The following is a 25,067-nucleotide window of genomic DNA, read 5'->3' on the forward strand; positions in this document are numbered from 1 at the left end:
AAACGAGACTCTGTCTCAAAAAAAATAATTAAAAAATTTAAAAACCTAAAAAACTCAATAGATCAGAGGCCTCATTTAGGCCAACGTAAGAACAGGGGCTGCACTCTGAGGAGGGTCCACATCTAGGTGTCTGAGAGCGGAGGTTGGAGGGAGGGGAGCTGAGGGGCCCAGATCAGAACATAGGGGCCTGGGGTCCCCTGAAAGGACATCGCTGTCACTGCGTGTGAGGTGGGGGCCACGCAGACACTGTCTTTGACCATCTGTCTGAGGAGGGGCCGGGACAGTGTTGGACAGATGGACAGAGCAGGGACACAGGCCACCTCCTCCCTTGCAACCAGGATTCTCATGATCACTGCCTCCGCCATCCCCTGCCTTAAGCCTTACCCGCTTCACCATTCCCCAAGTCTAACAGCAGTCTCCAACGCCCGCACTGCTGCCAGGGCTGACTCTACAAATGCCTCAGCTCCGTCTCCCCAGCTTCAGTCCTGACAGTGCTGCCTGTACCCCCCACTCCCTGCCCACATTCCCCGGCTACTGTTGTCCCCTTTGTTTTTTTTTTAAATAGAGACAGGGTCTCTGTTGCCCAGGCTGGTCTCGAATTCCTGGGCTTAAGCGATCCTCCTGCCTCAGCCTCCCAAAGTGCTGGGATTACAGGCATGAGCCACTGTACCCAGTCCTTTTTTTTTTTTTTTTTTTCTTTGAGACAGAGTCTTACCCTGTTGCCCAGGCTGGAATGCAGTGGCATAATCTCGGCTCACTGCAACCTCCGCCTTCCGGGTTAAAGCGATTCTCCTGCCTCAGCCTCCCAAGTAGCTGGGACTATAGGCGCCTGCTACCATGCCCGGCTAATTTTTATATTTTTAAAGTAGAGACAGGGTTTCACCATGTTGGCCAGGCTGGTCTGGAACTCCTGACCTCAGGTGATCCACCCGCCTCAGCCTCCCAAAGTGTTGGGATTATAGGCGTGAGCCACTGCGTCTGGCCTGTATGTTTTCTTAAGATTCAGATTTTAACACATTTATTTGAAAAAGATCCTTTCTGTCACCACAAAATTCATAATTATTTCCTGAACTATGAATGCAGGCAGTGCTCCCTCAGGGTGGCTCCCGAAGTCCTCCCCCTCCCAGGCCTGACTCGTGGCCCTCATGGTGGTGAGGCTTCCCCATCACCAAATCTGTCCTGCTCTCACCCCTCTAAGCTGCTGTATCTTGCTTTTTTCCAGAACCCTCTTCACCTGTGGTTAAACCCTCCCTAGCCCTGAGCTCGTGCTCCCCTCCCCGTGGACGCAGACCTGACCGTAGAAGCCCTGCAGCACTCACTGGGGGCTTGAGGGAGCCCCTGAGTCTCCTCCACCCTCGCTGCCTTTTCCAGGATGCCCAGGAAATGTCTCCAAGGGAGGCTGTGACCCAGGACCCCGCCTCGACCTCACCTTCTTCTGTAAGGCGCAGTGAAAGACGAAGATGAAGACCCCCTGGAAGGCGTTGAAGGTGGTGAAGAGATAGGCCATGACCACCGACTCCTTGTTGATGAAGAGGAGGCCGAAAGCCCAGGTGAGGCCCAGCAGGAACAGCAGCGCAATGGCCCCCAGAGCCCAGGATCTGGGGGTGGGGCGATAGAGGTGTCAAAGTACCCACCGGAGGGGACGGCCTCAGCCCGGGCCTCCCCTGCAGCCTACAAAGGGGCCCTTGGGTGGGCCTGGGCACTGTCTGCAAAGCCCTGAGCAGGCTGAGTGGGCCTTAGGGGCACTGGCCTGCCCAGGATGCCTCCACCCCAGCCTGGGCCTGAGGGAAAGGTACTGGGTCGGGGTCGGGGTATTGTGAACATCAGTCATTCCTCTGCCACCTTCATTGTTTCTGCCAAATTTCCAGACCACTGAGGCTACATTTGCTGCCTATTTCTCTTTAAGTTGCCCTTAAACACACTCACCTGTTGAATTTAGCCTCACCCTACACAGTCATGCCTCTAAAACCACAGGTTGGACGTGCTAATGATACACTTTCTAAGACCCATTAAGTAGGCACATAGTGACCACAATAAAACACCCCTCTTGGTACTTAAAATCGCAATATGTGTCACCAGAGGTGACAGCACTACCTTTTAGGACACCCTGGAGGAGGTGGGCCCCGCGCGGGGTGGGGGTGTGTCATGGGGCAGGGGGCAGGCAGGGGTGAGGCTCACTTAATGTTGTCCAGGCGGCTGGAGTCAGGCTTGAGCACAGATGAGCTTCGGATCATCTTGTGCAGGGTCACCATGAGGAACACCAGGTTGACCTGGGGGCGGGACAAGGGACAGGCTAGGCTGAGAGTGGCCCTGCCTCCCTCAGTGAGCACTGAGACATGGGCCCGGCCTGGTGAAGTCTCAGCTGTGGCCCTCGCCTCTGCTGGGAGAACCCTGTATCTGCCCCTGAGGTGACAGTGAGCTGACTGACATGACTGGCAACTGAATGCCGCTCCTGGCTGCCGGGAGGACAAGGCCCATGGCCTGACATACAGTAGGGGCTCAAATCACAGTCCCCCAGGCGAGTAGCCCTCAGCATCGGAGCTCCATGAACCCAGCACACTCTCATCCTCTCAGCTGGTGGCTCAGTTCCGATGTGGGGTGTGTGTGTGTGTGTGTGTGTACACTCTCATCTCAGCTGGTGGCTCAGTTCCGATGTGGGGTGTGTGTGTGTGTGTGTGTGTGTGTGTGTGTGTGGTGGGGGCAGGGGCTGGAGTCAAGGCCAGCCTGGATGAAGGAAGATGTGGTGCTAGGGGTGTCACCTCCCAACTCACCACGATAACGAAGGAGACGGGCCCGATGAAACTCCAGATGAAGTAATTGTCCACTCGGAGCCAGCAGCTGTAAAGGAAACAGGGCCGGGGTATAGAGAGAAGCCGAGGAGCCATTCCCAGTGACCCATGAAGACCTAGGACTCTGCAGGCTACAGCCTCTGGGATCAGGAGGAAGGGAGGCCACCGCCCTGAGGGTCCTTTCCCAAGGGGTGCCGCCCAGCAGGGAACCATGCGGGAGGAACCGGTGCAGGGCTGGGATGTGGAAACTCACGCCTTCTCGGTGCCATAGCTGCGGTAGTCAATGGCAGCCGCGATGCCCACCACCAGAGCCGGGAAGCAGTAGCCGCCCAGGTAGTAGTACTTGGTGCGGGAATACTCGCTCTCAAACACCTCCACCAGCAGCAGGTAGAGGTGCACGCCCTCCAGGCACAGCCAGGAGAAGGCGGCCAGGAAGAAGTAGTGCAGCAGGCCGGCGAAGATGGGGCAGGCAATCTGCAGGGAGCACCGAGGGTGAGGGGCTCGGGCAGGCGTCCCCTTTCCTCTCGCGGCCCCCCAGGCGCTGGCCGTCACCTGCCCTCGAGTCCCAGCCCACCTCATACTGAGTCTTGTCGATCCCGACCAGGAAAAGCAGCTCAGCCAGGAAGAGGTTGATGCACAGGTTCTTGTGGATGGTGTTGCGGTCAGTCTGCAGCCCCCGCAGAAAGCAGAAGGTGGAGATGCAGATGGCCAGGCAGACCAGGGAGATCACGATGCCCACCCAGGTGATGACCGACAGCAGCAGCTCGTTGATGCGGCCCTGGTACTGGGGACAGGAGCAGGGGGCACGCTCAGGGCCTTTGGTTTTGCACACTGGGCTCAGCCAGGTGCCAGCTGCAGACAGGGCCCTGGGCAAGGCCATGGGCCACGAGGACTTCTGGTGCCGCCAATCTGGCAGGCCCCACCCCTCTGCACGCAGCAATGTGCTCACTTCCTCATGCTCTGGAAGGCTTGTGGAGAGATGACTAACGTGACACCAACTTGATTCTCCAGAGTGCCTCGGGAGACGGTGGGACCATGGCCATAGATGACCAGAGAGAACCAGATGCATGGCCTCATGCCCCAGGCAAGACTAGGAGCCCCCCACAGCCATGAGGCCGGCCTCCCCAGCACTGCCCATGATCTCTCTAGGATGCCATGCAAAGCCAGGCCAGCAAGCGGGCCTGCCCGGAGGAGCAGAGCGCCAGCCAGCTTACGATCTCGCGGTGAGCCATGAGCACGGCAAAGTTGGTGAGGTGGCTGCAGGCACACGTGGTATGGGTCTTGTTGGACTCCACCAGGCGGCAGCCCTGGGTCGACCAGTAGCCCAGCATGGAACGCTCCGAGTAGTTCCAGAAGGAGCAGTTGGCATTGAAGTGGTTCTTGTCCTGTTGTGTGGTGGCGCCGGGGTGTCAGAACTGGAGTCAGAACCGGGGAATCCCATTCCGGCCCCCCACACCTGGCTACAGGGATGGTGCCAAGTATCAAAGAAGTGCCTGGAGTCTGGGGCTCCAGCTGACATTGTAAGAGCTCTGGGGACAAATGGCCCAAGCTACTGAAGTGGAAGAACCCATAACTTGTTCTCGAAGTGAGCACATGGTGGAGGGGCAGGTACACAGCTTGGGAACACAGAAGGTACAGGGACCCCCATGGAGGGAGAAGGACAGCTCAGCTTACCTCCAGGTGGGCCACAGTGAAGATGACAGGGTCCATGAGGAAGACACGGCTGGACTCCTTGTTGATGGATGCTGCGATGACCTGTGAGTTCACCACTAGAGAGGCGCCCCCAGGGCCACCCGGGCCTGCTTCGCCGGCCAGCTTGACTGTGGCATTCTCCGTGGACAGGAAGAGGCCCAGGTTGTTGTAGAGGATGAAGACAACTTTGACCACCCCTGGCGAGGACAGGCACGTTTGGATGTGTCAGCATCCTCAGCTGGCGCACCTCTGTCCAGGCCCCTGGCTTCCCAGCTCGGCCAGCTCCTCAGCCCTCGGCCATGCCGGCCACTGGGACCTCTGAAGCCACTCCATAGCCCAGGCAGGTGGGGGGCAGGGAGCCCTGTCCACAAGACCACTGCTCAGCCGAAGGCAGTTCGAAACAGCAGGGCAGTGTGCCAGGACACATGGCCTGGGCCTCCGACCCACCCATTCTCACTGTGTGACCTTGGGCAAGCCCCTGACCTCTCTGAACCTTTGTCTCAGTGGCCCCATCCTGTCTGAGCTGTGAGGCCCAGGAGCCAGCTTTGCAACTGTAAGGCTCACCCTTGGGGCTCTGCAGCACTTCAGGGAACCCATGAATCCCCTCAAATTTTACACTAGCAGGAGGAAAGTTCAGGACTGCTGCCCTCCACAAATGGCACAGAGATGCTGGCACAGGGCTAGGGGGCGGGGAGGGGGCTGCCTCCCAACCCGAGGCCCCGCCAGGGACACTGACCATTGCGGCTGTTCTGCTTGATGGTTTTGGCAGACAGCTGGATGGAGTTCTTTCTTGGGTACTCCTCCTGGGGGAACACCAGCTCCTGCACCTGGCCCTCTGTGTTCAGGACTGTGACTTCCAGGACTGTGGGGACAGGGGAAGGCAAGGCACACGCAGTTGGGGTCTGTTCCCAGTCCAGGGGCTCAGGCTACAGAACAAGACCCTGTGGCAAGACGCCCAAGCGTCGGGTAGCTCCTCTGCGGCCTCCAGGCCAGAACCCCATGGTTTAAGGTTCGTATCTGAGTTTGCTCTGGGTGACCGTGGCACTCACCCACGTTCTCCTTGGCAGCCAGGAAGCGGGCAGGCTCCCTGACGTTGTCGGCCAGCAGGAAGGCACCCTCCTCCAGGACGTCCAGGAGCATGGTGGCCGTGTGCACCTGCTCCGTGGCATTCATGTCCTTCCAGGACTCCAGAGCTTCTGGCCGGAGCAGATTGTCCACTGTCTCCACCACGGCCTGCGCAGGCAGGGGGGATGGTGCTGTGAGCCCCTCAACACCCTCTAATTCCTTGGGGTGGGCTCTGCATGCCCTCTTCTCAACCTATACCCCTATTCTCCCGTCAGCCGGAGCCCACGGTCCTTACACTGGGACCCCTTGGGTCTCACCTTGATATAATCCTTGCAAGTTCTCTCCCGCTTGTGCATCTAGAAAGAGATGGAGGTGATGTCAGGCCAGACCTCTGGACGCCAGTTCCCTCACCCCAGTACTGTCACATCTGTATAGCTCTCTCATCTGTGGCTACCACTGCCCCCAGGGCTGGACTATCAGCAAGACATTCCGTAGGGATCCCCAACACCCAGGACCGTCTGAGGCAGCACAGGAGTGAGACCCAGCAGTCCTTGGGCGGGGGGGTCCTTCCTCTCTGAGGAAGGGAGTGGAGGTGGCAGTCTGGCTGGGAGGTACCAGATTGGATACTTCCTGTGCCCTTGGGGGCAGGCGCCTTCCCCGCGCCAGGTCAGCGCCGCCACCAGGCCCCACCTTGTTGTAGTTCTTTCCAGCTGACTCGCGCTCGATGGGCCGCAGGGCCTGCAGCTGGGCGTCCAGAATGTCCAGCAGCTGCTCCATCAGCTTCACAGAGGAGGAGACGTCCCCCGCGTAGATGGAGCCCCGGGTGTGTCGGGCCAGCTCGCTGGCGATGTTGGCTGCGTTCTCCCCACTCTTAATCTGTATGAGGTGGGGGGCAGGGAGGGGAAATCCCAGGTCTGTCAGGGACCATCCTGCCCTCCCCAGCTTCCCTGGCCCGTGCAGCCTCTCCTCTTTCTCTCTCCACTTCCCCATCACCGTCTGCCCTTTCCCACCCCATCTGTCCCTGCTCCCTTTGTAGGCCAGAGAGGTGACCCCGCAGTCCTGCCTTCCAGACCTGCCAGCCCGAGTCTCCCCAGTTGCTCCACGACCCCCGCTGGGCCCTGGGCCCTGGGCCTGAGCACATGTGCCTGCCTGCGAGGGGTGGTGGCTGGTACCTTCTGGGCCACCTGGTTGACCCAGGGGGAGGTGCAGTTGCTGAGGTCAGGGCCCCGGGGGTTCCAGAGCCCCAAGGCTGGTAGACACTGGAAGGAGGCAATTCCTGCAGGGACAGACAGACAGAAACAGACAAGGGAGCCAAAGGGAAGAAGAGAAGGATGGGACGGAGAGGGGGAAAGGAGATGACAGAGAGCGGGGGACGAGCGGGCGAAGAGGGAGGTGAGGGAAACACGGAGAAACAGACATGAAGCGGGCCGGACAGTTGAAAGAGGCGCCACTCCCTTCGCCTGAGCTCTCCCTCCTGCCCCCTTCTGTCTTTGCCTCCAGAATCAGACCCTTCCAGCAAGGCCCATCTTGAACGCCCCCTCTCCACAAAGCACCTGCCAACCCTCCCCTCAGATCTCCAGGACACGCAGCCCTGCCCTTTTCGCACTTCAGCTGGCCACCCAGGTGAAACTGGCTGTGCCTGGGGCAGTCTCAGGTCCGTCTGAGGCTGGGAGCCAGGTCGCCTTCTGCAGGCTCCCTGCAGGTTCCGCAGGCCGGGCCAGGGGCACTGAGTGGCTTCTGTGCCCTGAGAGTTCTGCTGGTCACTGGGGATGACCCCTGCCCTCAGAAAGCCTCTGCTTCGCAGCAGAGACCACCACCCACACATGCATCTGTGCTAAGCTGCGGGGGGCATGGCCCCCATCCCTCCCCTGGCCGCAGCCTCTGTACTCACCTCGAGTCCCCTTGGGGCAGGGTCTCTCCACCAGCATGCCCTGCTGGGTGGCCGGCCACTGGACCCGCCGCACCTCTCGGGGCTCGCAGAAGAGCTCAGGGGACACGTGTAGATTCGGGGCTGGGGGCCGCCGGGTGCTGGGGGCTGGGGCTGTGGCTGGAGGCAGATCAGGTCCCAGCTGGTTGATGGCACCCACTGGGTGCGTGGTGAGGGGTGCCCGGCGGAGCGGGGTGGTGGCTGCGGGCGAGGCTGTGCTGGTGAGGGGCGTGGGCCTGGCTGTGGTGGTCGTGCTGAGGGGTGGGGAAGTGGCTGGGCCTGGAGAGGGGACATGAGACAGGGTCATCCCCGTGCTCGGGGCCATGCCACAGCGTGCCTGGGCAGCGGGCCCCAGGCCATCCTAGCATCTTCCTCACCTACTCAAGTGGAAACACATGCTGGGCCCTGCTGGGTCTGGGAGTTGATCTCCCCTGGCCTCTCTGTGCCCACCAAAGTCCCTTATGCCCATGGGACCATATGAAGTAGCAAAGGGTGGTAAAAATCCACTATGTGTTCCGTAAGGTCTGAGAGAACAGTCAGGAGAGGCAGGGACAGAGGTGTCTGGGGGACAGGAGCCCTCCCCGATCCAGGTCCGCCCCGCCACCAGGCAGGGGCTGAATACCACCGCCTCCCACCCTCCTTCTAGCTGATTTTGGCTTATGTAACCTGGCTATGCTCCTTCCTTCTGGGGGCCTCAGCTCCCCCTTTTGCAAACAAGATGGGGTTAGATCAGGCTTCCTGGAGCCCTGGGGCGGCACAGAGCTAGCAGGGCAGCTAAGGGGGGTAAAAGAAGACTGCAGAGTTGCCCTCAGCCCAGTCAACATCAGCAACTCAGCTCTTTTGTGGATATTGGACTTCCACCCAGGATTTTGGTGGATCCAAGGGTTCCTGGAGTAAAGGTGCCCAAGCCCCAGGGAGAGGCAGTACAGTTCAGTGGTTGGGAGGCTGGCTTGAAATCCTCAAATAGGCCGGGCGCGGTGGCTCAAGCCTGTAATCCCAGCACTTTGGGAGGCCGAGACGGGCGGATCACGAGGTCAGGAGATCGAGACCATCCTGGCTAACAAGGTGAAACCCCATCTCAACTAAAAAATACAAAAAAATAACTAGCCGGGCGAGGTGGCGGGCGCCTGTAGTCCCAGCTACTCGGGAGGCTGAGGCAGGAGAATGACGTAAACCCGGGAGGCGGAGCTTGCAGTGAGCTGAGATCCGGCCACTGCATCCCAGCCTGGGCGACAGAGCGAGACTCCCTCTCAAAAAAAAAAAAAAAAAAAGAAATCCTCAAATAACTTAATCCCCTACCCATACAGTGCCTCAGTGTACTCATCTGTAAAACAGGGCAGTAAGGATCCCTATCATAGACCATGAGGAGGAGATGAGTTAATGACTGTGAAGTACTTAGAACAGCGTCTGTCACGTGCTGTGAATTTCCTTTACCTCCCGATCCCCAAGAGCTCACAGGATGGGGCTCCCCACCCTGGGACCCACGGGTGGGTGGGGGTGGAAGGGACAAAGGCAAGCGGGCTCCATGCCTGGAAGTGAGTCGTCCTCACCAGCACTGGGGTCGGGCGGCCCGAACTCCAGGCTGTAGCGCACGACGAAATAGTTGTTCCAGACATACAGCTGGTTGTCACGAGGGTTGTAGTCAACGGAGGAGATGAACTGGTAGGGGTTGGGGAAGGCGAGGCTGACAGGCTCCTCGCGGTTGGCATTGGTGTTGAAGGCATAGTCCACGCGGTTGCCAGCCGCCTCGCTGTCATCATCCACGTACACGGAACGCAGCACGTACAGGACCCCGCACACCATGAAGGCGTTGGACGCCGACCGCTTGTCGTAACCCGTCTCCCACGTGCCCTCGAAGCGTAGTGTGTAGGGGTTCAGCTGGCTCACCACCAGCCGCCCGTTGTTGCCCTCGGTGGCGTAGATGACCCACAGCCCATTCTCGTCCACCGCCAGGTCAATGTCGGTCTTGCCGCCCCAGCGGTAGGGCGAGGTGTCGTGGTAGTTGGCGGTATTGATGACCGTCTCCCCGCTCTTGATGCGCGTCCGCAGGTCATACTTGACGATGTTGCGCGTGCGCTCCTTGTTGTAGAAGACGGCACCATCATAGACCACAAAGCCTGTGCCATCCACGCGGTTGGGCAGGCGGTAGGTGGTGGTGTGGCGGGCGGCCACGTAGTCCTCCCACGAGGCGTACTCGGTCAGCGTGTCCGTGCGGTAGGGGATCCAGGGCATCACGTAGATGCGGTCACCTGCCTGCAGCGGGTCCTTGCACCACGCGCCAGACTGGTGCTCCGACTCGTGTGTCGAGGTGGGCTCCAGCACCTTCTGCAGGGTCCCTGGGCACACGAAGACTGGGCAGAGCGGGCAGGAGGGGAGGAGACGGGAGAGGAGGGGCAGAGGCGAGAGGAAGGAGAAAGAGAGAGAAGGGGGAGAGAGGCAAGTTGGTCACGCTGCCGGCGGGGAGTCAGGTTGTCCCCTCCTGCTGCTGCAGTCACGGTTGCTTGGTAGGGCTGGTGATGGGAAGGGGGTTTCCGGGCTGGGACCCGACCCCCCTCCCCACGCCCTGCCCAGCTGCCCCTCTCCCTGGAAATGTGAGCCCTGAAGGCCATTAAGAGCAGGGTTAGTGGGGGGAAGTGGTGCCCCTCTTCCCTTCCCTGGCTGCTAGAGACCCCACAGGCTGGGGAGAAGGAGTTGGCAAGAGCCCTCCCAGAGGTGGTCCCGTGTGATTTAAGTGGGGGCAGAATCTCCCCACTACAGTCACTCCTGACTTTGACGGTCCAGGGACTTAGCATCCGGCCCCTTCTCCCTCTTCTCTGCCACTTAGGGAAGAGCTAGGGTCCAGGGTCCCATCCTTCACCAACAACACCCGGACAGACTTTTTTTTTTTTTTTTTTTTTTAAACTCCACTTTCTTCCTCCTGCAAAAACTGCAACGTAGAGTCACGTTCCCATACCCACTGTGGGTGTCAGGAGTGTCCCCCTATTCTAGGCTGGGGGAAGGATAGGGGTTTCAACTCTCTCCCCAGGTTCCTGATGCAGCCTGTGCCCCACCCCCACCCGGTACCCACGAAGTCAGTAGCCGAGGAAGGGATTCCCAGAGGCAGCTCCCAGGCTAGGACAGGGAACGGAGAGTCTGGCCCCTCCTGGAGGGCGCCCAGCCCTGCCCCCAGCCGGCAGGGTCTCTCATGGGGTCTGGCTCAGCAGCAGACAGTGGCACTGTGCACAGGGGTGGGGGTGGGAGTGGGGACATGGAGAGGGACAGGACTCCCGGGAGAGGTGGGGAGGGAGCGGAGAGCTGTGCAGAGGGAAGAGAGACAAGGGGGAATGGGGGCTTGGCGAGGTCCTGGCTCCGTGGGAGGCCGCGCTGCAGACCACCTGGGAAGAAAGGGTTAGTGCTGGCGGAGGAGAGAGGGGTGAGCAGAGAATTCACTCCAAGGCCCAGGCCCGACTGAGGGTCCCTCAGGGGGGCAGTCCCAGGTCCAGCTCGGAGGGGGCAGGGGAGGGAACCAGGCGCTAGGATAAAGACCCAGCCCGCCCCAGCCAGGCCCCCCACCTCCCCTGGCCCGGACCCCGATTTACCTGCGACCATCCCCGGCTCGGGAGGAGGGACCAAGGCAGCGCTGATGTCAGAAAGGTGGGGGGCCCCGCCCCACCCCCCCAATCCCTGAAAAGGAGGAAAACCTCAACTGCATCTCGTTGGCCGCTGCTGGCCGGCCCACCCTTGCCCAGTCACGTCCCAGCGCCACCTACTCCTAGCCTCCCCTTGACTGATCCTGGGGTCAGTGTGGCCAGACCCCCCACCTCCTCCCAGAGTGCCGACATCCATGCGCCCCTCCATCCAGGATGGCCAGGCCTCCCTCACCTCCCGGCTGGCAGAACCCACACACAGGCCGGGGCGAGGGCACGGGGCGAGGGCGGAGGGTTTGCAGTGAATTCTCTGCTCCTGCTTGGCCTGTCACCAAAGCAGCTGGCCCCAATGGGACCGGGGGGCGGCTGGGACCTGGCACCGGCTTGGGGGGCAGCCCCAGTGGCAAGAGGGGCTCGGGCAAGAGCTAGTCCTCATTCCCCACCTTCAGCAGGCTTGGGAGGGAGGGGGACAGGCAGCACTCCCTTCACAGCGTGGGGACAATGTGGCTCAGGGCCCCCGGCACAAAGCAGCCAGGAGGATGTAGTTTTGTAGAGGGAGAGAAGCCTGGGACATAGAGCTGGCCAGGAGCCAGAACGACCCTGGCTTGGGCCCTGGGGACTGGCCATCTCCCTGTCCCTGATGCCCTGAGGGGGTCAGCCTGCACACTCCGTCCAGCACACTGGCTCTGCCCAAGCCGGTCCCCACCCCCGCCAGGTGTGTGGCATCTGAGGGGACATGTTTGTGTGAGGGGGATGGTGGGAGGCCTCAGAGCCTAACCTGCTCAGAGGGTATCAGGGGAGGAAAAATGTGGTTAGAGGTCAACCCAGGGGAAGGGGGAGAAGATGAGGAAGGGTCTGTCTGGGGCCTTGGACAGCAAGGACCTTTCACCAGCACCAAGCTCCCAATCCCTCCTCTTCCCTCCCTTACCCCATCACCCCACCCGCCCTGCCCTGGCCCTCGAAGAGAAAAGCTCCAGTGGTGCCGCATCCAAACCAGTGGGCCTGCAAGAAGAGTGGCTGGTGCTGGGAGGGAGAGACACTCCAGGAGAGAGAGAGGAGAGTGGAGGGGTGCAGTGAGGGGGCGGACCTCGGGCCAACAGCCCAGGCCTCTCTGAGATGGGGGAGAGGGGAAGACGGGGAGGGGAGCAGCTCAGAGGGGCCCTGCCCCACCTCCTTCGGAAGGGATGCTCCACAGACCACTGTAATTTCAAGGCAAAAGGGATCCCTAAAGGCCATTCCTCCAGCCCCGCCCGCTGCTGCCAGCCTCAAATGGGTAATTTCCCAAAACTTTCAGGGGAGGAAATGGTCATCCCTAACGTCTCACCCTAGAAGCCCCTCAGCAGCAGCACCTCCGCCCCACCAGTAACGGACAGCCCCATCCACTAGGGAGTTCTCTGCCAGAAATTACAGAGTCTGTGGAAGTCCCCAGACTGTGCCCCCCCCCGCCCGCCGCCCCTCTCCCTGGTCCTCTAACCACAACAGCCCAGAAGAAACCCTGACTGCAGCTTTGCAAGTGTGAAAGAAACAGAGAACACGCTCCCCCACCCTTCGCTCCCCCAACCATGAGGCCCGCCCCCGCCCCCTCGCCCTCATTTTTTCATTTTTTGGCAGGCTGCCCCCTCCCAGGGCTGGGGACAGCTGACACCCCTCCCCAGGGCTGGGCCCCCAGCTGGTCAGAGATGGGATCGGGTTGGGGGTGGGGAGGACTGGTGCTCCGTGCTCCAAAACAGCTCTGGGCCTTGGAAACGTCAAACCAGAAGGAACTTAAGCCACCAGGAGCCCGAGACATAGGAGGAATCTGCTCCCCAAAAGGAAAACAATGGTGTCCCCTCCAGCCCGCCTCCCCTGAACCAGAAACATGTTATAAAAGGTGCAGGTGAAGGAGGAAGAGAGAGGGGAGAGACAGAGAGAGAGAGACAGAGAGAGAGAGAGAGAGAGAGAGACACAGCTCACCCGGTGCCCCAGTGGGGGAGCCGGGGAAGGGAGTCCCTCCCTCCCCACCCGCCCTGGATGCTTATACACTTCTCCTGAAGGAGGCAAAAGTAGTATGAGAGAAGGCCAGGTCCCCTGAAAGGGCCAGGGACCGGGAAGGAGGGACAGAGAGAGACAGAAACAGCGAGAGAGAGAAATTCTGCCCAAGCTCAGAGAAGAGCTTCCGTGGGTATCTGGAGGGTGGAGATGCCCGTGGCCGCACCAGGGCTGGCCCCGCTGGGAGGACAACCCGGGGTTGGGGATACCGACCGGACCGAGTGTGGGTGGGGGAGAGAAGAAGGGGCCGGGAGGGAGGGCAGGTCACATAAGTATGGTACAGGTAGAACAAAGTGTGAGTTAGGGGTTAGCATTGGTAACAGTGCGTTTACCTTTCTGCTCCACTTCTACTTTAAGCATCGGAAGAGAGAGAGAAAACAAATTGAAAAAAAAAATGTGCAAGAAAAAAAGAGAAAAAAAAAAAAGAGATTAAATTGCTTTCGTTTCTTTTCTGGCAACACGCCCCCTTTTCCTTTCCTTCCTTGCTCCTGCTTCCCCAACCCCTTCCGTAGCATCAGCTTGGGCCCCCGCCCCCAGGTCCCTTCCTCTGGGGGTGGTCAGGTGGGGTGAGAGGGTGCCAGGGAGACAGTCAGAGGGATGAGGGGGACACACACGGGAGGGAAAAGACACAGACACAGGTGTGGTAGGGGGGTACAGGCAGGCAGGCGGACAGAGCCCTCAGGTGGCGGGGGCACCCTTGGTGCAGAGGGGGCAGGGAGTGGGGAGCCCCAGCTGGGAGGTGGGCTCCGGTCAGAGGGGGCACCAGGGAGTGGTGAGGTGGAGGAGCCACTCAGCTCCCTTCCCACCCTGCCTGCTGCCCTCCTGCTAGAACCAGGGGCCCCAGGGGAAGGGGTTCAGTGTCTCCCAGGGCCTGGGCCCACCCTCAGCCGAGAAACAGGCTGAACTCCTTCCCCTTTGTGCTGGCCTCACCCAGGTCCAGCTGACTTCCCCCAAGCCCTCACAACCCAGAAGAAGCCAACACAGAGAGAAGGAGGCAGAGCCAGACACAGAACGACAGAGAGGCAGACAGGCAGTTGCACCCGGACCCCAGAGAGAGCCAGGGTCGGGGAGACGGAGGCAGAGAGGTGGCGGGGGTGGGGGACACAGACTGGGTGGGACAGCAGGTGGGGGCACAGACACGCTCCCAGGCTCCCCAGGGGCAAGCCTGAGGTTCGGCTTCTCTGCTTAACCCACCCAGGGCCCAGGGGCCCAGGAGATGGGAGCTCCGCCCTGCCCGCTGCCCTGCGGACGGGTGGCACCTAGGGGAGGAAGGGGCACGGTTAGACTGTGCTCAGCTGCAAAGCAAATCCAGCATTAGTCGGGCTTGTCCAGTGTGTGGGCGGGTTCCCACACATCACATGCCCCCTGCCACCCACCCCTGACCCACCCTCACCAGCACTTGGGGTCACCCCAGCCTCTGAAGCCCTGGGCCAGGTGGCTGCCCAGGCCGCTCCCCTCTGCATCCCTGGCCCCTCAGGAACTTCTGACCAGAGGGACTGGCTCTCCTGGCCCCTCTCTGAAGCTTCCAGCACGGAGCTCCACAGGGTCAGCCTCTGGCTCCCTTCCCAGCGCCTCACCCAGGGCCTGGCACTCAGGAGATGCTCAGCGAACATTTGGGAGACGAGTGCCTGGCCTCCCTGTCCTCTAGCTATCTGCTGTCCCCCTTTTTAACTCCAGCCTCCTTCCTCTGGAGGATCAGGAGTTAGCTCTGCCCCCAACATCCACCCCGTATGTATGCACACACGTGTGTGTGCATGCGTGTTTGTGTGTGCGCGTGTGTGTCTCCTGTCTTCCCCAAGGGCTCAGGCTATCTCTCTTCCATCAGACAGGCGGCTGTCCCTCCTCTGAACTGTCCTGCCCTCTGTCCCCGGAGCCCGCCTGTTCTCTGTCGGTTGTGGCCCCTGGACCACACTCAGGGCCTCGGCTTCAGGTCTCTCAGCTCCTCTCCTCCCCTAGCTTCTTTCCTGCTACTTGATCTGAGCCTCTCGTCTACTTGCTTTGGCTTCCACTTGGACCAGGGAGTTTTTCCTGCCCTTTATCTCACCCGCCTCAGGAGAAGTTGGGTTCATTATCCGTTGTTATTTTAATTTTGATTACCACAGCAATAATCGTAATTGACAAGAGGCATTACAAGGAGTTGCAACAAAAGCAACAACTACCAAGTGTCCAGCACTCACGAGGGGCCAGCAACTATGCTAGGCACCTCACGGGCCATCTTTCAAGAACCCTGTCTACAGATGGGAAAACTGAGGCACACACATGGCTGGCGGAAGCAGGCACCATTTCCTTTGCATCTATAGCTCATGTGCACACAAGCTTGACACACTGTCGCTACTCCTTGCAGCTTCCAAGGGAAAGCTTTTGACCCCTCTTCACCCCATCACAGATGAATAAACAGGCTCAGCTGGCTTAAATGGCATCGGTAATATTACTGAGTACATCCTGAACCAGGCATGGGTCTGGGCGCTGGGGCGGCGGGTGAAGACGAAGCCTCTGCCCTTGGGAAGTTTACACTCAAAACCCTGCCACCGGGAGCGACTCTGTGGCCGGCCTGGGCCAAGCGCTTCTCACAGGTCATCTCGTGGACTCCCTCCTCCTTCCGTAGTGGCCCAGAGAAATTAAGTCATTTGCTCAGGTTTCAGAGCCAGAAAACTCAAGAGTCCAGTCGAGCCTTGAACCTACACCCATCTGACTGCCCCCGCTGTGCTGAGCTCGCTGCCTCCCGCCCCCTTTCCCGGCTGCCCCAGCCGCGGGAGTCGGCCGTGTCCCCAGTGCTGTGGGGAGGCTTCAAGGAGCAGACGGGCATCCCCCTCGGTGGTGGCTGAAGGCCTCAGGCGCTGAAAGGAAAGGACGAGGAGTAAAAGAAGAAAATTACGGAAGCACAGAAGGGATCCTGTTTCCCCAGCATCGAATCACCTGCGAGGAGAAATCAAAGGTTGGCGGGGAAGGTTGGGGTGGGAGGGGAGAGGAGGGAGAGTTACAGGGCCTCTTGGTCCCCAACCCCGGCCCACCACACTCAGACACCCTGATGGCCCTGCCTTCTCCCCACCCTGCCCGGAGGCCCTACCACCAGGTTGGCCACATGGAACCCATTGTGGGAGGAGAGGGGAAGGGGTAACGGGAAGGAGGGAGGGAGGAGGGAGGGCAGGAAAAAGGTGATGTCAAGGGTGGGGTGCTGAGGAGGAGAGACCCTGTCTTTGTCTGATCCCCTTGGCCAGGTGCAAGATGGGGAGGCTCCTGGCTCCCCAGATCACTTTCTTCAGGCGGCCTGGAGGCCATCCTCAGTCCACCATGGCGGTATTTCCTTTGCAGACAGGAAGTGCCACATGGTAATGGGGAAACCAATGGGGAGCTATGAATCTGTTGAAAATGCCCCCAGCCCTTCACCCTGGATCTGCCACCAGGCCTCGGAGGGTGGTATGCCGCTCTATGGGTATAGAGTCCAGCTTCCATGATTGGGAAGGAGTGTGTGGGGAGTGAGGGTGCTGAGATAAAGAAGAGGTGTTGAGAGGGGCAGTGGGGTTAAGTGAGAGGGAAGAGAAGGGTAGATGAGAAGGATCAGAAAAGGAAGGGATGTGAGAAGAGGAGGGAGGCAGATGGGCGAGAAAAGCATCGAGGCCAAGGGAGAAAAGAGAGATGTAAGTGTGCCAGGCAGAGCACGGGACCATAGCCTGGCAGTGTGGAAATGAGTACAGGGTGCATGAAGAAGCAGGGTGAGTGGGCTGGGGTAAAGAGAGCTGAAGACGGTGCCCCCACAGGAGGTGACAGAGTCTGTGAGGTGGGGGAGCAGGCACTGAGTAAGGACAGTGGTGTCTGGGAGAAGAGAATGTGTGTTGGAGAGAGCAGGCCCGGCTGTCCCCTCTGTGCCCAGGCCCCATGCATGTGTGCGCATGTGTCAAGGTGTCTCCTCCTCACTCACTCATGGGGGAAGGGCCCGCGTCCGCACAAGGAACAAGATGACTCACTGTAGGGGACACAGTCGTACTGCACCTCCAGGTACTTGTAGGTCCCAGGACAGGGGTCAGGAAAGGCATCCGAGCCGGCGACCACCACACACTGGGTGCGGTTGTTACACCTTCAGAGGAGAGACAGGGTATTGGGAAAGAAACACATAGACTGGATTGGGGGCGGGAGGGGTTCATGCTCCAGGGTCATGGTGTCATAGACACCCCCAAATTGGGAAGGGGCAGTGGAGCTGGAAACCAAGTGATATAGTTTGGATCTGTGTCTGCGCCCAAATCTCATGTTGAATTGTGATCTCCAATGTTAGAGGTGGGGCCTGGTGGGAGGTGACTGGATCATGGGGACGGTTTCTAATGAATGGTTTTAGCACCATCCCCTCCGTGCTGTTGAGATCTGGTTGTTTAAAAGTGTGTAGCACCTCCCCTGTTCTCTTTTCCTCCTACTCTGGCCATGTAAGACGTGCCTGCTTCCCCTTCACCTTCTGCTATGATTGTAAGTTTCCTGAGGCCTCCCCAGAAGCAGAAGCTACTATGCTTCCTGTACAGCCTGCAGAACTATGAGGCAATTAAACCTCTTTTCTTTATAAACTACCCAATCTCAGGTATTTATTTATACCAGTGTAGGAACGAACTAATACATCAAGCCCAGAGGCCTTTTTTGGGCACTTTTTTGTTTCCTGCCTGCTCTCTCTTTCCCACCAGCGTTCTTCTACTTTCAACCCCAGCACAGCATCATCCTCAGAGCTGAGAAGGAGGAGTCACCCCCTCAACAGTGCTTTCCTGGACACCCCTCATCACTTTCATTCTGAATGTAGCTGACAATATTATATCCTTGGCATTTTTCTTTAAATGGACTTTAAAGCCCCCGCATTGGTCACTGGAGAGTAATACATGTGAAGCCATGCACGTGAGGTGGTGCCTCTGCGAACTTACGATCAATGAAATGTTCAGTGTCCAGCTGTGTCCACTTCACACCATCTCGTGGACACGTCCCACCCTTTGGGCAGTGCTGCTGTGCAGACTTATAGCCAGGGCAGCCAGGAGAAAGCGTCCCCAGGGAAAAGCCATTCTCAGTTCCCAAGAGGGAACTCCTCCAAGTCACTGTCAACTTCCCAGGGGGCTGGCTAGCATGTAAGGGGGAACCTATTTAACAACAACAAAAAGATGTGTCTCATCTGCTATCTGTCTCTCTGTCCCCACTGTCAGGGTCCCTGTCCCTTGCAGCAGGCTGGGGCTAGGCCAGGCAGGACGCAGGCATGCAGGACATAGTTTGACAGGCTTCCCCACAGGTATGGGGCAGAAGAGGCCCTGTGTCTCCCCTTCAGTCCTGCTCTTAACCAAGGGTACTAAACACAGGCAGACACTTGAGAAGGGACGAAGGATCTAGCAGGGAGAGAGAAAAATGGGGGGCAGGATGGGGCATGGGAAGGTCTGTCTATATCCATCCACCTCACCCTCTTCTTTAAAAATAGAACACTGGCTGGGCGCGGTGGCTCACACTGCAATCCCAGCACTTTGGGAGGCCGAGGTGGGCGGATCATGAGGTCAGGAGATCGAGACCATCTTGGCTAACACGGTGAAAACCCATCTCTACTAAAAACACACAAAAAATTAGCCAGGCATGGTGGCAGGCGCCTGTAGTCCCAGCTACTCAGGAGGCTGAGGCAGGAGAATGGTGTGAACCCGGGAGGTGGAGCTTGCAGTGAGCTGAGATGGCGCCACTGCACTCCAGCCTGGGCGACAGAGCGAGACTCCGTCTCAAAAAAAGAACACTGGCTGGGCGTGGTGGCTCACGCCTGCAATCCCAGCACTTTGGGAGGCTGAGGCGGGCAGATCACCTGAGGTCAGGAGTTTGAGACCAGCCTGACCAACATGGTGAAACCCTGTCTCTACTAAAAATACGAAAATTAGCCAGGCGTGGTGGTGCATGTCTGTAACCCCAGCTAAACAGGAGGCTAAGGCAGGAGAATCGCTTGAACCCGGGAGGCGAGGTTGCAGTGAGCCGAGACTGAGCCACTGCACTCCAGCCTGAGTGACAGAGCGAGACTCCGTCTGAAACAAAACAAAACAAAAAATAGAATCCTGGGACAGGGTGCAGTGGCTCACGCCTATAATCCCAGAACTTTGGGAGGCTGTGGTGGATAGATCACTTGAGGCCAGGAGTTTGAGAGCAGCCTTGCCAACCTGGTAAAACCCCATCTCTACTAAATATACAACAATTAGCCAGGCGTGGTGGGGCACACCGGCAATCCCAGCTACTCAGGAGGCTGAGGCACAAGAATCACTTGAACCCAGGAGGCAGAGGTTGCAGTGAGCCAAGATCGCACCACGGCACTCCCGAAGTAGACAATTCATACGTTTTGAGTTGTGTGCTGTTGTGAGTAGCCTGATGAAATCTCATGCTGTATGGGGCGTATCCATGCTGTATCTGCTCCCTGTATGTTAGTCACACTAGTGGTCATCTCAGTTATCCATCAACTGTCACGGTTTCATAGTGCTTGTGTTCAAGTAGCCCTTAGTTTATGTAACAATATTTTACTACTAAAAATTACTATTGTTGTTAGGATCTTACTGTGCCTAGTTTATTTTACTTTATTTTATTATTATTATTTTTTGAGACAGGGTCCCACTCTGTCACCAAGGCTGGAGTGCAGTGGTACAATCCTGGCTCACTGCAGCCTCGGCCTCCCAGGCTCAAGTGATCCTCCAGCCTTTGCCTCCCAAGTAGCTGGGACTACAGGTATGTGCCACCATGCCCTGCTAATTTTTGTATTTTTAGTAGAGATGGGGTTTTGCCATGTTGCCTCGGCTGGTCTCGAACTCCGGGGTTCAAACAACCTACCTGCCTCAACCTCCCAAAGTGCTGGGATTACAATTGTATGCCATCACACCCAGCCTATTTTATTTTATTATTCTTTTTTAGACAGGGTCTTACTCTGTTGCCCAGGATGGAAAGCAGTGGTGTGATCATGGCTCACTGCAGCATCAACTTCCCAGGTTATTCTCCTGCCTCAGCCTCCTGACTAGCTGGGACTACAGGCATGCACCACCACGCCTGGCTAATTTTTTTGTATTTTTAGTAGAGACGGGGTTTCGCCATGTTGCCCAGGCTGGTCTCGAACTCCTAGGCTCAAGTGATCCGCCCGCCTCAGCCTCCCAAAGTGCTGGGATTACAGGAATGAGCCACCACATCTAGCTGTGCCTAATTTGTAAATTAAACTGTATTATAATTAGGGATGTATGGGAGAAAACATGGTATATACAAGGTTCAGTAAGTAGCTCTCTGCGGTTTTAGGCATCTACTGGGGTTCTTGGAGCGTTTCCCCAGTGGATAAGTGGGGACTACTGTACCCAGAAGAATTTAAAACAAGCAAATCATTGTACGTGCACATTCACAGCTGGATTATTCACAATCACCAAAAAGTGGAGGAAGCCCAAATGTCCACCAACAAATGAATAGCTAGGCTGGGCGCGGTGGCTCATGGCTGTAATCCCAGCACTTTGGGAGGCCAAGGCTGGCAGATCAGTTGAGGTCAGAAGTTTGAGACCAGCCTGGCCAACATGGTGAAACCTCGTCTTTACTAAAAACACAAAAATGAGCTGGGCGTGGTGGTGCATGCTTGTAGTCCCAGCTACAAGGGACATGGAAGCGGGAGGACTACTTGAACCAGAAAGCGGCAGAAAGCGGAGGTTGCAGTGAGCCCAGATCATGCCACTGCACGCCAGCCGGGGGGACAGAGCGAGACTCCGTCTCAAAAAAAAAAAAAAGCCTCCAGGCTTGGTTGTGGAGCAGCAGGGGTTGGGGACTCAGTGGAGAGGAAGCAGGACTACTCCAGAGGCCTCGTCACACTCCCTCAGCCCCGGTAACTGTTATGCACAGCATTCCCCATGGACTTGGGAACTAGGCCAGATGCTGTACTAGGTGCTGGAGAGAGAATGGAGAAGAATGCAGTCCCCCAAAGCTGGTGTTGAATGAAGTCAGCAGGGAGAATTTGGAGAGGTGGGAGGAAGGGGGATCCCCAGGAGGGGGAGCACAGCCTAAGCAAAGGCTGGAGCCTGGACTGAGAATGCCCAGGTAGGGGTGTCAGGAGACAAGAAGCAGGGAAGAGAGGCAAGACTGTTGGAGGGGAATGGCAGTTTGAGAGAGAGACAGAGGAGGAGGAGGAGATGATGAGGCGCCTCCAGCCCAGCCCAGCCCAGCTGTCTCAGCCACCTGAACACTCCCATCCGCTGCCCAAACTTCTCCTGCTCTCCTGGGGCTGTCAGTGACCCGCTCCTCCTCGAGTAACACACATTTTTTTTTTTTTTTTTGGTTTGAGACACAGTCTCACTCTGTCACCTAGGCTGGAGTATAGTGGTGTTATCTTGGTTCACTGCAACCTCCACCTCCCAGGTTCTAGCGATTCTCCTGCCTCAGCCTCCCACGTAGCTGGGACTACAAGCTCACACCACCATACCAGGCTAATTTTTGTATTTTTAGTAGCAGATGGGATTTCACCATGTTGGCCAGGCTGGTCTTGAACTCCTGACCTCAGGTGATCGACCCGCCACGGCCTCCCAAAGTGCTGGGATTACAGGAGTGAACCACCGCGCTCGGTCTGTTTTTTTTTTTTTTTTTTTTTAAGAGACAGGGTCTCTCGCTCAGTCACCCAGGCTCGAGTACAGTGGGATCATAGCTCATCAAAGCCTCAAACTCCTGGGCCCAAGTGATCCTCCTGCATCAGTCATCTAAGTAGCTGGGACCACAGGCACACACTAACATGACTGGCTAATTTATTTTTACTTTTTAGTAGAGACAGGGTCTTGCTACGTTGCCCAGGCTGGTCTCGAACTCTTGACCTAAAGCGATCCCCTGCCTCAGCCTCCCAAAGTGCTGGGATTACAGGCATGAGCCGCCGCATCCAGCCTGGGTGTAATCTGAAGGAAAGGCTGATCGGCTCTACGTGGACTGACTGGGTGTGAGAGAGGCTTGTGCAGATTTGCCTCAGCCTGGGGCAACCACACTCCATGCTCACACATACAGTCACAAACACACTCAGAGAAATACAAATACACTCTCAGTCAACCACACACAAACCCTCATCCACATACACACATCTGCCCACAGACACACTTAAACACACAAAGACACAGCCACATCCATCCACCCACCCCCACACACGCTCACCCATCCACCCCACCACTCACACATACGAAAACACACCTCAGTCAGCCACACACACTCTAACACACATGCTCACTCAAAGAGATATGCTCACACACGTGCTCACACCCACACCTGCTCACATACACTTAAACACACCCAAACACACTCAGACATATAACCACATATTTACCCACAAACACCCACATTCACACACACATATCCACCCACCCAGATACACACTCCAATACACACAGTCACTCATACAGAGACACTCAGACACACTCAAAGACATGTTTAGTCACATACCTCTGCACACACCCACACCTGTTCACACACACTCAGACACACACAGTCACAATCACACACATTTAGTCACACACTCAAACACACACACATACACTAAAATACACAGGCTGAGCGCCGTAGCTCATGCTGGTAATCCCAGCACTTCAGGGGACCAAGGTAGGCAGGCGAATCACCTGAGGTCAGGAGTTCAAGACCAACCTGGCCAACATGGTGAAACCTTGTCTCTATAAAAATACAAAAATAAGCTGGGCATGATGGTGCGTGCCTGTAATCCCAGCTACTTGGGAAGCTGAGCCGGGAGAATCGCTTGAACCCTGGAGGTGGAGGCTGCAGTGAGCTGAGATCACACCACTACACTACAGCCTGGGTGACAGGGCAAGATTCTGTCTCAAAAATAAATAAAATAGGCCGGCACAGTGGCTTACGTATGTAATCCCAGCACTTTGGGAGGCCAAGGCGGGCGGACCATGAGGTCAAGAGATCGCGATTGGCTGGGCGTGGAGGCTCACACCTGTAATCCCAGCACTTTGGGAGGCTGAGGTGGGCGGATCATGAAGTCAGGAGACTGAGACCATCCTGGCTAACACAGTGAAACCCCGTCTCTACTAAAAAATACAAAAAACTTAGCCAGGTGTGGTGGCGGGCGCCCGCAGTCCTAGCTACTCGGGAGGCTGAGGCAGGAGAATGGCGTGAACCCGGGAGGCGGAGCTTGCAGTGAGCCAAGATCGCGCCACTGCACTCCAGCCTGGGCACAGCGAGACTCCGTCTCACAAAAAAAAAAAAAAAAAAAAAAAAAAGAGAGAGAGATCGAGACCATCCTGGCCAATATGGTGAAACCCTGGCTCTATTAAAAATACAAAAAAATTAACTGGGTGTAGTGGCGGGCGCCTGTAGTCCCAGCTACTTGGGAGGCTGAGGCAGGAGAATCGCTTGAACCCGGGATGCAGAGGTGGCAGTAAGCCGAGATCGCGCCACTACACTCCAGCCTGGGTGACAGAGCAAGACTCTGTCTCAAAAATTAAGTAAAGAAATAAAATAAACAAAACAAGACAAATACACAGTCATACTCATAGATGCATGCAATCACACAGACACACTCCAAGTTCCAGTCTTGCATGCTCAAGCACTCACCCCACACACAATCACTCACACCACACACAATCACTCACACCACACACAATCACTCACACCACACACAATCACTCACACAGGCCTGTGCTTCCATTATCTGTGCACAGGTGTCTTGTCCTTGGAGTAGCCTGATGAGCTCTCAAATCTGGGATGGGTGGGTGCGGTGGCTCATGCCTGTCATCCCAGCACTTTGAGAGGCCAAGGCAGGAGGACTGCTTGAGGCCAGGAGTTTAAGACCAGCCTGGGCAACACAGCAAGACCCCACCTCTACAAAAAAATAAAATTAGCCAAGCATGGAGGCATGCGCCTGTAGTCCCAGCTACTCAGGAGGCTGAGGCAGGGGGATTGCTTGAGCCTGAGAGGTCAGCGCTGCAGCGAGCTATGATTGTGCCACTGTGCTCCAGCCTGGGCAACACAGTGAGACCCTATCTCCGAAAAAAAAAAAAAAAAAAAGTCTGGGATAAAGGGAAAAGTCCTCCCATGACACCTCCACTCTGTGCTGCTCTTCTTTATATTTTTTTACAAGCTCCAAACTTCCCTGGTTAAGGCTGGGCCTGGTGGCTCATCTCATGCCTGTAATGGCAGCACTTTGGGAGGTCAAGGTGGGCGGATCACCTGAGGTCAGGAGTTCGAGACCTGCCTGGCCAATTACAAAACCCTGTCTCTACTAAAAATACAAAAAAATTAGCCAGGCGTGGTGGCGTGCGCCTACAATCCCCAGCTACTTGGGAGGCTGAGGCAGAAGAATCGCCTGAACCCAGGAGGTGGAGGTTGCAGTGAGCCGAGATGCCAGTGCGCTCCAGCCTGGGTGACAGAGTGAGACTCCGTCTCAAAAACAAACAAACTGCCCTGGCTGATCTTGGGATGGAAGCTTTTGGAAGCAAGTGGCTGGTGCAGGGAGGGACTTGCCAGTGTACGTATGGGTGTAGGCCTCTGTGGGGGGCACGGGCTGGTTGTGGGGAGATGAACTGGGTCTTATTCTCATCTGCATAGGGCCCAGCACCCATTAAGCGCTCAGTAAACATGTATTGAATGCATTAAAAAACCACTTAAGGTGAACGGGTGCACCGGCAGGTGTCCAGTGCTTTTAGGCGGGCGCTTCATCCAGGAATGAGAGCCCACTCACCTCTGTGACATGATCTTGAAGGCGTCTGGCAGGTAGCACTGCACATTCTCCATCTGGAAAGGGTCAGCGTCACAAATCTTGTCGTCCGTGCGCCCGTAGTTGGCGTTCTCCACCATGATGACGTCGCTGCCGGGGCACCGCAGCTCGATGGGGTAGCCTTCACACGCCAGCTCCCGGCGCATCAGCCCGAACGGGAGCCCGGCCCGGCTCAGGCCTGCGGAGAGGGTTGGGGACGGTGTCACTCCCGGGCCTGGGCCAGGAAGGAAAGA

The 25,067-nt window shown here is 57.4% G+C and overlaps 1 protein-coding gene and 2 long non-coding RNA genes across 41 annotated transcripts in view; 2 read left to right on the forward strand and 1 right to left on the reverse strand.

Annotated features, from left to right (window-relative positions):
• LOC144336701 (uncharacterized) overlaps positions 1-17,677 on the forward strand; it is a 37,671-nt gene extending 19,994 nt beyond the window's left edge. The window contains exons 2-3 of the long non-coding RNA XR_013409023.1: positions 1,223-1,550; positions 15,230-17,677. This is a non-coding gene — a long non-coding RNA (uncharacterized LOC144336701). The remainder of the gene's footprint in view (positions 1-1,222; positions 1,551-15,229) is intronic.
• The window catches only part of ADGRL1 (adhesion G protein-coupled receptor L1), a 64,117-nt gene that overhangs the window by 6,192 nt on the left and 32,858 nt on the right, over positions 1-25,067 (reverse strand). For 5 of the 39 annotated variants that reach the window (XM_077977528.1, XM_077977506.1, XM_077977527.1 and 2 more), the window contains exons 4-19: positions 24,799-25,012; positions 17,093-17,202; positions 9,024-9,824; positions 7,438-7,752; positions 6,719-6,822; positions 6,237-6,422; positions 5,864-5,902; positions 5,531-5,714; positions 5,218-5,343; positions 4,464-4,678; positions 4,004-4,174; positions 3,364-3,573; positions 3,043-3,263; positions 2,772-2,838; positions 2,179-2,270; positions 1,430-1,598 (exon numbers count right to left, since the gene is read on the reverse strand). In XM_077977528.1, the coding sequence (XP_077833654.1) occupies positions 1,430-1,598; positions 2,179-2,270; positions 2,772-2,838; positions 3,043-3,263; positions 3,364-3,573; positions 4,004-4,174; positions 4,464-4,678; positions 5,218-5,343; positions 5,531-5,714; positions 5,864-5,902; positions 6,237-6,422; positions 6,719-6,822; positions 7,438-7,752; positions 9,024-9,824; positions 17,093-17,202; positions 24,799-25,012 (3,224 nt within the window). Of the gene's footprint in view, positions 1-1,429; positions 1,599-2,178; positions 2,271-2,771; positions 2,839-3,042; positions 3,264-3,363; positions 3,574-4,003; positions 4,175-4,463; positions 4,679-5,217; positions 5,344-5,530; positions 5,715-5,863; positions 5,903-6,236; positions 6,423-6,718; positions 6,823-7,437; positions 7,753-9,002; positions 9,825-11,051; positions 11,137-13,459; positions 13,475-17,073; positions 17,270-24,798; positions 25,013-25,067 lie in introns of those variants that run through there. The other 34 variants (XM_077977505.1, XM_077977522.1, XM_077977517.1 and 31 more) reach the window with 16 other exon arrangements.
• LOC144336702 (uncharacterized) lies at positions 10,343-13,585 on the forward strand. Its single transcript, XR_013409024.1, has 2 exons — positions 10,343-11,732; positions 12,711-13,585. It is a non-coding gene; the product is annotated as an uncharacterized LOC144336702 (long non-coding RNA).

This window comes from Macaca mulatta, chromosome 19 (assembly GCF_049350105.2).
Source record: "Macaca mulatta isolate MMU2019108-1 chromosome 19, T2T-MMU8v2.0, whole genome shotgun sequence".
Taxonomy (NCBI): Eukaryota; Metazoa; Chordata; class Mammalia; order Primates; family Cercopithecidae; genus Macaca; species Macaca mulatta.